This window comes from Drosophila nasuta, chromosome 3, assembly GCF_023558535.2.
Source record: "Drosophila nasuta strain 15112-1781.00 chromosome 3, ASM2355853v1, whole genome shotgun sequence".
Lineage (NCBI taxonomy): Eukaryota > Metazoa > Arthropoda > Insecta > Diptera > Drosophilidae > Drosophila > Drosophila nasuta.
Window position 1 is genome coordinate 23247305 of NC_083457.1, and position 12088 is coordinate 23259392.

General features: G+C 42.1%; 2 protein-coding genes across 5 annotated transcripts in view; one reads left to right on the forward strand and one right to left on the reverse strand.

Annotated features, from left to right (window-relative positions):
* Positions 1-27: 27 nt before the first annotated feature.
* Positions 28-11704, reverse strand: LOC132789971 (angiotensin-converting enzyme). Its single transcript, XM_060798346.1, has 8 exons — positions 11462-11704; positions 10915-11391; positions 1606-2588; positions 1253-1544; positions 630-1196; positions 428-568; positions 199-371; positions 28-138 (listed from the first exon to the last, which is right to left on the reverse strand). Exons 3-8 carry the CDS (start codon positions 2318-2320, stop codon positions 119-121), a joined length of 1908 nt encoding a protein of 635 aa, XP_060654329.1. The 5' UTR covers positions 2321-2588; positions 10915-11391; positions 11462-11704; the 3' UTR covers positions 28-118.
* The window catches only part of LOC132789967 (sodium channel protein 60E), a 39225-nt gene continuing 31218 nt past the window's right edge, over positions 4082-12088 (forward strand). For all 4 annotated transcript variants that reach the window (XR_009632757.1, XM_060798335.1, XM_060798337.1 and 1 more), the window contains exons 1-3: positions 4082-5555; positions 7216-7238; positions 7338-7952. Coding sequence is in view for 3 of the 4 variants with exons in the window: in XM_060798335.1 (XP_060654318.1) it covers positions 7910-7952 (43 nt within the window). In the remaining variant the exon portion in view is untranslated. The remainder of the gene's footprint in view (positions 5556-7215; positions 7239-7337; positions 7953-12088) is intronic.

The window sequence follows — 12088 nt, forward strand, 5'->3', positions numbered from 1 at the left end:
CTTCAACTACTTTCTTACGAAACTTATAACTCATTCATTTTGAATAATATAATAGTGGTAAAAATTTTATTATAGGTGAGTAAGATATAGTTAACTTATAGAAATTTGCTTTCACGCTTTACGGATCCTTGCGACACACTAGAAAAAAAAGGGCCGAAGATTAAATTAGAAACATAAGAAAAAGAAAATCAAACTTACGATCATCTGCATCCCAACCTGGCTCGACATCCAGCTGCATGTTGCGCTCCTTGAGCCAGGTGAATAGTGGAGCAAAGTACTCGAGGATGCCACGTCCGCTCAACTTGCGTTCACCCGTTGCAATCTCCATGGTATCACGCCAGTGTCTCGTGGCGCCCAGCTCCATCATTTCGCTAGAGGAAAAAGCTTAAGATAAAATGAATGATTCTACTCTGTTTGGTTTTCTTACCGAATGAGATTGCCCACTTCCTTGCTGTCATAGAAGTCGCAGTTGTGCAGCGGAAACTTGGGATCTCCTGGCTTATATTGCCCGCTGGCCAAGCAGAACGAACGATAGAATTGAAAGCCCAAAATCTCCGCCATGAATTTCCTAATGAAAGATATTTAATTTAGATATAAATTTCTTATATTAACTACTACTCTTAACACACCTGGTATTGGAGCGATCGGGATGCATGCCGCGATAGAATCTGTAGTCCACATCAAAGTCCTTGGCAGAGCGCCAAACGGGCGGCATCACGCCCGCATATTTATCCTGCATGCGCCAATAGGCGCAATTGTAGTCCTGCACACCAATGCGACCATCCATGACATCCACCAGAAACTTGTCGTTGATGAAGTACTGCGGCACAGCCAACAACGTGTGCACTCCCATGCGGAAGAGACGATTGAGTGACTGCATCTCAGTGAGACTGTCGTTGAACAGAATTTTCAAGCGATGCAGATGTCGCGGTGTGCCCGAGGCCAGCACCACAGTCTCGGCTAACGCACTGCCAAAACCGGGGCAGGGTTCGGTGTCCAGTCCCAGCGGCAGCTCACGCTTGTAGATGTTGTACTGCAGCTCGGACATGGTGCCGTGAATCTGCATCATTTTCTTGTAGTCCAGCTTGGGGCAGTAGCGCAGCGCCACTTCCGGGGGAAAGTAGTAGACTTGCGGCTTACAGTCCGAGCCAGCTTCGTCGTCGTTCATGCGGCGGGAGTATTTCTCATAGAAGCCGCTGTTAAATGTTTATTAGTTCTATAATTTATAGTTGCAAAGCTATGCTGCACTTACTCGGACATGTGATTGAGTCCCAGTGACTCAAAGAACTCCGCTGCCTTCTTGTTGATCTTGACAGGAGTCACCAGCACCTCCTCGAGCCGATGATGTACCGAGGGCAGCTGATCCTTGGGAAAGGGCGTTTGAAAGATTGGCTTGTGATACCAGGCCTGCGACAGTATTTGATCCAATACGGGAGCTGTAATTGCGCCGTCGTCCTTAAAACTGAACTTGGGATACGCCTTGATGGCACAATGCCTCAAATAGGCGTGCAGCTCCCGATACAGCGGCATTATCTCCCATATAACTAAATCAGGAGGTAGGAGGTAGCCATAAATACGCAACACAACCTTGAACAGCGAACTTACCCGACTCCATCTCAGCCTGAAAGTTTTCCGTGTCAAAGTTGAGATACCAAGTGCGCGAGGGCGTCACATGGCCATTGTAGGTGGCCGCAATACGCAGCAGTCGCACATAGTCAATAAACGTCGACTTGGCCGTATCCTTGTCGTTGATGGTATTGCGCCAACTGTACCAGTTGCCCCTTAGGTCCTCATAGCGCTTCAGTCGCATATTCTGATTGTAGAGCTGCGGATACATCGATGTCGGCTTACGATTAGCGCAATCTTCCGCGTTGCAGATCATATGGCCACTGATGAAGTTCTGCATGGCACGTAGCAGATCCTTCGACTGCTCGTAGTCATTGGGCCGCAGTCCCTGCAGCTGCAACTTGGCCAAACGTTGCACGCGTCGTCGCAGCTTCGGATCACGCAACTGCTCCACGGATACCACACTCAAATTGGCAGCCAACTCGTAGGCAAGTTTATAGGTTTCGATGTCCACCTCCTGCTTGCTGGGCGCCTGGCCACCGAGTGTCGACTTACCCTTCGAGGTGAGCTGCAGAAAGATGCGCTTGCGCATTTCCCAAATGCCACGCATACGCTGCGTGGCCACATCGAGTATACGTCGCGTTGACGCTTCATATTCGGCAGAGTGATTGGAGGCGCTGAGCGAGGATTGCGGCACACAGTCGCCTGTGACTGCCAGCAGCAGCAACACTAGACAAAAGGGTTGCCAAAACATGGCGGCAAGAATGTGGGGTGTAGTCCTATGTCACGGCGGAATCCGTTGAATCACACTGCTCGGACTATGGAGATGTGATAACTCTCAAGGGCTTATCGCCAAATCCCAAATGCGTTGTTGTGTTGCGGAGCTTGCTTTTTCGTGTGTTGTGCCTGCTTCTTGCCAGTTGCGTTCGTTTCAAGCTTTTGTCGCGCACTAAATGTGTCCAGAGTGATTTGCGGCATTGAGGCATTTGCTCAGTTAAACGTGGGTGGTTCAAGAAGTTCAGCTAAAATTGAGTAAAAATTTTAAGGGTTAAAAAAGAGGTAAGAGTGTCTTACAGTTGACAAAAGCGGATATAAATATTATAAAGCAAACAATATGTTATCAATATCCAATTTGGATATGAACATTTTTTGTAGAATATATATCAAAAGCGAAACTATTTAGTTTAATATTTTAACTCTTTTCTGTCTTTATAACTCCAATTTTTTATAAAAGTAAAAGTAAATTGCATTACCAAACAGCAAGAGCAAGAAAAATCTGTAGAGAATATATGTATTTTTATATTGTTTTTTAATATTATTACAATTTAATAAATTAAATACTCTCCATAGTTGTGTAGATTATGTGCTAGTAAGCTAGATTTATTTTATAATTTTAAAAATAAAATGTAAAAAAATGTAGAAAATGACTTCTCAAAATAAAAATATGATACAATAAAGTTCAAGTAATCCTCAAAGTATGCAACAAAAAGTGAAAACTTTGAAATTTCAACACCAAATGGGTCAAAGTCAGGCGTTTCTTCTGATTCGTTGGAAAAATTAAAATTGTGATGTTGTTGGTTGATTTATAGCTTTTCTAAGCAACTGCTTAAACTGCCCATTTGAGAGCATTGATTTAGTAACAGTTCTTATCAGTTTCGCAATGAGCGGCGCTCTGAAGAATCTCGCAGAGCGAAACAAATCTTCAACTCTTAGCTGAGCTTGTTGTTTGTTTATAAATAAATGATAGAAGTCGTCTGGCGATTGCTGGCATTGCTGATCTCCGCATAGCCAAGGCTTCGTTTGAGGCTTCAAGTCACATTACGCATACGACATGTTCACATATTACGTATACGACGTGCGATAAACTTTGCATTGCGATTGAAAGAAATTGAAACTGAGCCAGCTTCCAATTCTTTTGTTAGTGAGTGGCCCATATTTGTGCCTAATAATTTTGACATTTTTAGACAGCGGCCTGCGGTGCAGCAGCAGCATCAGCAGCAACAGCAGCAGTGGCAACAGTAGCAGCAGCAGCAGCCGTTGTGGCACTGTCGAGAATAATGGGAAATTGGCCATGCCCCACAGCGCATTTGTTTATGCCGGCAGGAGAAAAGTGTGCCAAATGTGACGACGATGTGGCAATCACGAGACGGGACGAGTTCACGACAATGTGTGTATTGGTGTTGTGTGTTGGCCTGCGGTCGTTCCTTTTGACATTTTGGCCAAAACAGAACGCTGCGACACGCACATGGCGATACACGACACTCAGCACATGGCACATTGGGCCATCGGCAGTTGGCCAAGAGTTCGGCAGCTCGGCTCAAAACGAAGGCGAAAGCGAGTCGAGCTCGAGAGCGCGACAGAGAGAGAGAGAGAGCGTTGTGTCGTGTCCTGGCATGTGCGCAATATAGTGGGAATTTGTAGTGGGCTGCATGTGCGTGGAAGTTAGTGTGTGTGCGTTTGTGTGTTCTGGCTGCTCTGCAGATTACGTCAAACGGAAAGGAAAACCCGTTTGCTACGAGTCAGTCACCAACGAACCTTAGAATCGAGCAGTCGCCATGCAATGCACGCGTCCGTAGAGCGACACACAAATACAAAAGAATAAAAAAATAAAATAATCAAAAAAAAACGACACCAACAAAAAAAGAAAACACACTGACAGCGCAACAACAAAACGAACAGACAGCAAAACCAATACACTGACACACACACACACATTAATACGAACTGAGACTGAGGCTCACATACACACACCTACACTCACACACACAGCGAAAGAGTCTGAGAAAAGCAGAGATTTACAAGTGCAAGCAAAAGCAGCAGCAGCAGCAGCGAAAAAGTCTTCTGCGCCCAAAAATAGAGTGAAACGTGCATATATTTGTTGTTGTTGTTGTAAAGCAGGATAAAACGGAAACTAACCTACATTTTCGCGCTCTTTCGCACGCTTTCGCACAAGCCAACCAGCCAGCCAGTCACTACACAAATACAGAAGCCTCACACACACACAAATACAGTCAAACACACACATACACAAACAGCAACTGTGACGCCTGAGCTCGTGCTCTCTCGTTCCCGCGCTCGCGCTTCCTTCGCACACACTGAAGTAAAAGCAGAAGCAGTAGCCGAAGCCGAAGCAGAAGCAAAAGCAAAAAAAGAAATCAACAGTAAATTGTAATAACACTTCTCAGCTTAAGGTGTGTGCGTGCACCGTTGTCGTCCATGTGCTTACTCTTCTGGTTCTTGTTGTTGTAGTCGAGCATTATTTGTGTGTGTTAGTGTGTGTACGCGTGTATGTGTCTGCGTGCGTGCGTGTATGTGTGTCAAACAATGTGCGTGCCAGTGCTTTTTTTCGCCTTTGCCGTTGTCGTTGCCTGCTGCGCCTCCGCGTCCGTTTCCTTTGCCAACATTGTTGCATAGAGAGCCGCGAGACGACGCGATTGCGACTAAAATAAAAATGTAATTAATGTAAAATACATACGCACACACAAACATACACATTCACATGCTCGTACATATTATACTAAGTACACAAAAGCCACAAAACAACTGCTAAACTAAAACAAAAGCAGCGTACAACAACACCAACAACAAAAACAACGAGAACAGCAGCGAGAAGAGTAAGAGTAAGAGCAATAATAATAACAAAAGTGTGCCCAGCTGGGGCCAATTGAAGTCGCCGCAGTGAAAGCAAACGCAAAAGTGAAGTGCTAAAGGAAATTGCAGTAAGCGCAAAAAAGGAAAAAAAAAGAAAAAGCGAATACGAATACGAATGCGAATGCGAATATAAATAGTAACTGGTGCATTGGGCAAATTGAAATGTAAATACGCCCCATATCCCTCCCCCCAAAAACCACCCAAACACATACACACGCATGCAGCTGCATATATATGAGTGTGTAAGTGTGCCTGTGTGTGTATTTCTACTGTGCGATTACATAAAGAAAACAGCAGCAGCTGCAATTGCAACAAAATGCAATTAGCAATATTTAAAGGTAATTCATCGAACATTTCAATTTGCTTTCCTTTTGCCAGTATTTGAAAGTGGTTCCAATGTATGTATGTATGTATGTGTGCGGTTGTGTGTATGTGTGTGCCGCATGGCATTCATGTGGTAGTGCTTTGGGGTCAGTTTCAAGGGGCATGGGAGGTTCTGTGTGCGGCCTCACTGCGGTTGCGGCTTGTGGCGAACGTTTGGCCCATAAATTAGCGCTTGATGTGCACTTAACTAGCGCACAGTTCGTGCAAGAAAGAGTCCCAAAATAAAAGAAGAAAAGTGTAGTACAGCTTAAGGCGCAAGGCAGCTTCCGCTGCGTTTTATGTTGTTCTGCGAGGCAACTTTAAAGCTGTCCGTTTGCTCGCTCACACAGACGGGGGGCAGCTATAGCATCTCCCTGTCTCCCTGAGGTCACGCCCAAAAAAAAAAACTCGGACTACGGGCGAACGAACAAAGCAAAAGTTTCATCAAAAAATTTGTTGTTTGGCCCAAAACGAACAGCACTGTTAATGCGTCCATGTTTTTCTGCGCTCTCTTATTGTTGTAATAAAAATATTTTGACGATTTGTGTGCTTAGCCAAAAACAAAACACAAAAAATGAAGCAGTGCAGGTGCAAACGCCGCAGGAGTTTTCTTTTTTACTTTTTGTTTGTTGCTAACTGATTTCACTTGCTGCTTTGGTCGTTTTCTTATCGGCCAAACACACATACACGCACATACTCGTAAAGAAACAGACACAAGCACGCACACACAAATACATACATAAATATCTCTCTAAGGCCGGCCGCCTTTATGACTGCATTGTTGCTTAGCTCAGCGCTTCACAGCCTCCTTTGCCATACCGACCCCCGCTTCAATGACAGCGTGACTTCCGACAGGAGGCAGCAGAAGCAGTAACAACAACAGCAGCCGCACCTGTCTGCAACTATGCGAGAGGCAAAGGCAAAACTTGATATTGAATATTTTATGGCACTTCATCTAACGTTTTCCATTTCGCCAACGTCAGCGGTGTCAAGAAGTTTGTAAAACACAACAGGAAGCAGGCCTACGCTACGGCAGCAGCAACAAGAAGAAGAAGCAGCAACAACAACAGCAACTACAGCAACACAAAAGCTCAACGAAGTGAGCAGCATCTGAGCGTGGCCTCCTTCTTCGTCTTCTTCTTCTTCTTCTGTTTGCCTTTTACTTTTACGCCATTTATCAATTCTTGTAACTTGCCAGCTTATGTGTGTGTGTCTGTGTACGCTTGTGTATGTGTGCATGCGTTTGTGTATGTGATGCCATAATGTTAATTAACTTTATCTTTGTTAAGCTTTAAGTCTTAAAGCGTGCACATTTTCCGGTCGTCGTGTTTATCTTTTCCGTTACTCGCATTACGTACTCTTACATACGTTACGTAAACGTAATGCGAACGTATTACGTGCACGCATAAGCCGCAGTCGTTTACGTTGTTGTACTTGTAGTTGTAGTCGTGTAGGTGTCTTAAGCTGCGCATTAGCGCCTGACAATTTCCGTTTAATGACTGCGTCAATTGAGTGGGCGACACATGAGAGTTGCAATACACAGGCACACAAGCACACGCGAAGAGAGAACGACAAAGACATAATAGTAAATGAAGCCAAAACTAATAAGCTGCTTTTTCTTCTTTCTGCTTTCAGTAATCAGCCACAAAGCACAAAATGTAAGGCAGCAATAATCAACGGAACGCATCGCATCGCTAACTGAACGAAAAGCTCACAAAAGCCACTACTTTTTTTTGTATTTTTTTTTTATTTTGAAGCGAGGCGATGCCATTATTGGAAACTGTCAAACTCGTCAGATTTGCATAGCTTTAGCTACCACTACACTCAAACACACACATAGGCGAGCAATCTCACACGTACACAGTCGAAACTAATCTATACTTACACACATACAACTATAATATAGAGAGATGCTCCACATCATGAATGAGTCGAACGTGGTGGTGAGCCAAACAACAACAAAAGCAATAACAACAAAAACAGCAGCAGAAGCTACGATAACTACAAGAAAAGCAACAACAAATGCAAAAGAGCACTGAGAAATGTTAACAAAGGCGACAATATTAACGCTAAACACGACGACGATCCCAATGTACTGTACGTGTGTGTGAAGAGAACAACAACAACAACAACAACAACGCTTTAAGCTTTAAGCAGCACCCAACAAAACAGCAATCGACTGTGTGTGTGTGAAACAGAGAATAAAACGAGAGCGTAAGAGTGAGAGAGAGAAGCAGCAAGACATGCAGCTGCGATAAGAGAGCAATAGCAAAACCGCAAACCTCAACCGCAAAAGGCACAAGGAGATAAACAAGGACAATCAGTCAAAATGAGTGATGATCAAACGGTAGCCGCACAGAATGATGATAAAGGTGAGTGCAGAATGAAAAGTGAGCAAAAATTACTGGCTGAATGCGGAGCTGGAGACGGGAGCGCTAAATGAGCTATGCAATCTGCCAGCTACATAGTTTCTCCCTCTGCTCTGCTACAGCTTCAATTCTTACTACCCCACTCCCTCCACCAATCGCGGCCATAAATAAGTACTATATATCGGGCATGAAAGAGATTGCCATACACAGCGAGAAAATGAAATCAATCAGTTACCAAATCGACTCGCTGTGGTTGACAAAAACTGTGCTATGAAAAGAACTGATGTTCCCAGCACGGTTCTCAACATGAAAAACTTGTCATGAATAAGCTTAATAGATATATAAACTACATTTCAAGTTAGTATATAATTTTATATTTTGTTTAATTCATATGATGATAACTTCGAGAAATATGTTATATAATTTTATTTTTATTTTAGTTTCCGTTTTTATTTATTTTGTCAATTTATATTATAAATAAATTGTTTTCCTTATGTGTTTTATGTACGAATTTCTATACTTCATAAATAAATATGACAACAAAAATTTAACACAATGATTTTATTTATTTTTTAAAATAAATTTCTGATAATCTATGACACAACTCCAATTAGGGTTTTTATTACTTTTATAATATCTTATAAAATTGTCAAGTCTCGCAGAATAATTAAATTCTTTGGTTCAATAAGATAACAGCAAGAATCCATTAAATTTTGGTCTTGGTTCAATAATTCTATTCGAAATTAATGCACGGAAATCATTGGAACATTAGAAATGCTCAAAGCAAATTCTTTAAGCGATTTTTTCGGCTTGAGTTGAGGTTGTTAGTTTTCTGTCAGTGTAACAACACTGTAGGGCGGGAGGTGCCATCAAATCTGCGCATGGCCTGGGCATGCATATGAAATCAGCGACTGCGAGTACGCCACCGCCACCGTCACCTCCACTGCCATAGCCATCATCACCGCCACCGCCGCCTGCTCAGGCAATGCCAATGCCTCTGACACCGACACCCGACACCTGGCCCAAAGGCAAACACAAGGCGCACGCAAACAGGCAAAAGCAGAAGCAGAAGCCGAAGCACAAGCAGAAGCAGGAAAAGAAGCAGCCAACAGGACGAGAATTTTGGGCAAGGGAATCTCCATGATATGGCCGAGTATTTACTATACGCTTGCTTGTGCGTGTGTGTTTCAAGATTGGGACTGGGATTGGAATTGGGCTCAAGCTGTTTGGCTCATCAGCATAATTAAATAGCATTGCTCATTGTGTGTGCAGCTCAATAAAATTTGACTCTTGACTCGCAAGTCACAAGCACACACACACACACACACACACACACACGAACATTGAAAGGCAGTTGAAAAGAATCAGATACAGATAGAGATTCAGATACAGATAGAGATACAGATACAGATACTGATGTGTGGGTGGGTGATGTTGGTGCTGCTTCTGCTTCTGCTGCTGCTTAAGTGTGCAGCTGACTGGAAGATGCTCGAGGGCAATTTAAATAAATGATTAACTAAAAACGCAATCGCTCTGGGAGCCTCTGTCTCTGTTAATGACTGGCCATAAGTTACGCAACCATTCGACCTAAACGCACATTACGAGTGGGGAGGGGGGAAATAGTGATAGAGAATGGTGGGTGTCCTGGGGAGGGCGGGGTTTCAGTGGGGCACACAGAGGACAATTACCATTTGGACCAATTGTTGGCCTTAACGCTCTCAGCTGCAGCTGTGGGTCGTAACAATGCACAAAGGCCAAAGGCGAGGATGGGCGAAGAGAGGAGAAGGGTCGTGACAGGGGAAGGGGGACGGACGACAGTCGGATTACAAATATGGAAACGGAAACGGAAACTAATTAAATATGTAGAGCAAACTATTTTTTATTCGTTTTAACTGCAGTTTGTTGCAGTTTTGCAGCTTCTGTTTCTGTTTCGCTTTACCTTGGACTGCATTCTACTTTTATTTTTGTATTTTATGTGCAGCTCCCTTCTCTCTCTCTCTCTCTCTTTCTCTTCATCTCTGTATAGCTCTGTCTTTCCTTGTCTATCTCGCTCACTTTGCTTGTCCCTTGCAATTGAATTTGCCAGGAAGCGACGGCGTTTGGGGCCAAAAGAAAGTGCAGCTCCACTCTGTCTGGCAATTATGCAGACAGTTCCCAGTTCCCAGTCACCATTGAACTTGTGCAAAGGTCTGCGCAGCTGCAACTGCAACAACTGCAACCTACAACATTCAACGTACAACGTGCAACTGCAACTCGCAACTGGTTTTCGTTTTGATGGTTGGCCTTTTCTTTGCTTTTTATTTATTTTGTTTTCTTGGAAAAGCCAACATTTTTTGCCATAACTGTGTATATGTGTCTTTGTGTAATGCGCTGTTGTCATACCCGGCATTAAAAGGGCAGAGGGGTGTTGTAGCTTACCATATGTGGCACACAGCAAAAAGCTACTGCGACACCATAAAGTATATCGTAAAGACTAAAAGTTATAGCCAAGAGGATGTATATTATTTTAGAGGCGAACTTTCTTCAAATAATTGGAACAATTACTCCAACCAGGGACTGTATTGTTATTATGAGTCTTATAAAAAATGACAAAATAATAATTATTTTTATTAGGTAAAAAAAATAATTTTTATATTTTAACGACTTGATCAATAATTATTATCTTTGAGCTAAAAGAAAGAGCTCATAAAATAATAATTATTACTAAAATAGTAGTGCTTTATGGGACTTATGTTTAAAATGATACAATAATCATTATTTGGCATCAATAACATTCGCTAAAATGTATAAATTTAATCGTAAACACACCCTGAATGATTTATGAAAGTTTGCCCAAAATCAAATGATGTACTCGTGAGATATTAAAGAATCAATTGAGTGCAAACAAGTTCGTCAAAAGTTATCCATGCAAATTTTTTACAGGTAACTCGCAGTCGAGCACACTCGATTATAGTTGCTTACTTACTTGTTGTCAGGGACGTTTTGAGAATCATTTTGCTTCCGCATCAAGATTGTGTCTCCCATCTGCCGAAGATGTTGCAAGCAGGTTTCCCCATGTATTGTTTTTTTGGTGCTTTGCCTTTTTTTTTGGTTTGGCTGCCATCGGGAGGATTATGCAATATGGGGAAGATGTGCGTCGCGTTGCATTTAATGTTAATGTGCGACCGCCAACCGGTTGCCCATCATTGCCAGCCAGCCCTCTTTGCTCATCTGCCCTCTCTCTCTCACTCTTTCTCTCTTTCTTTCTCTTACACACTCACTCTCAGGCCATCCCACTCTCTCTTGGCCGCATTAACCTGATGATGCTGCTGCTTTGTTGCCATAGACATAGACGTAGACATAGTCATAGTCATAGCTGTAACCATAGTCATAGCTGTTGCCATTGCCCGTTAATCTTCATCAAAAGTTACACACGAACTTGATTTTCACTGATAGTTAATGACTTGTAAAGGCACGAAATATAGTTATATTGTATATAAATAGTATATGAAATGCATTTCGTATGTTTTTACCTAATCATCGTCGCTATCCCCCAACTGATTCCGGGTCCTCTGCCTCATGAACTTCGATGGTAACGCAACTGCAAAAACTTTGGCCATTTTTTGTTTTAATGGTCAATGTTTCTCATGTTGGATGCTTCTCTCTTATGAAGTTTCCACAGTACATTATTAAAGTGCTTATAATTTAACTTGTCTTGCCTTTTACTCCTGCGATTATAACAATGAGAGAACGTTAAGTTCCATTTGTATCGAGAGTTTTGAAGATTTATTTAAGATTTGTAATATTAATTTCGATTAAGATTAAAACGTTGTTAAAAGTGGAATAATAAAAAAATCTCTTTCTCTTTTCGATATATGGAAGCTATAAGTAATATAGATAAATAGAATATATAAATTCAGCATTTTTAAAAACAAAAACGCAATGCTTTATTTGTGATAAAAACTTACACGTTGTTGAAATTAAAGTTAAATGACCCCAATATACATCAAAAAACTCTTACTGTAGAATAATTAATTAAATGAATGTAACATACATAATTTGTGCTAAATAATTTGTGAAAATTAATCTCTCATGTTTAATTTGGAACAAATTTTCATTGAGCATAAATCAATAAAGTTAATTTAAAATTGAATTGTGGT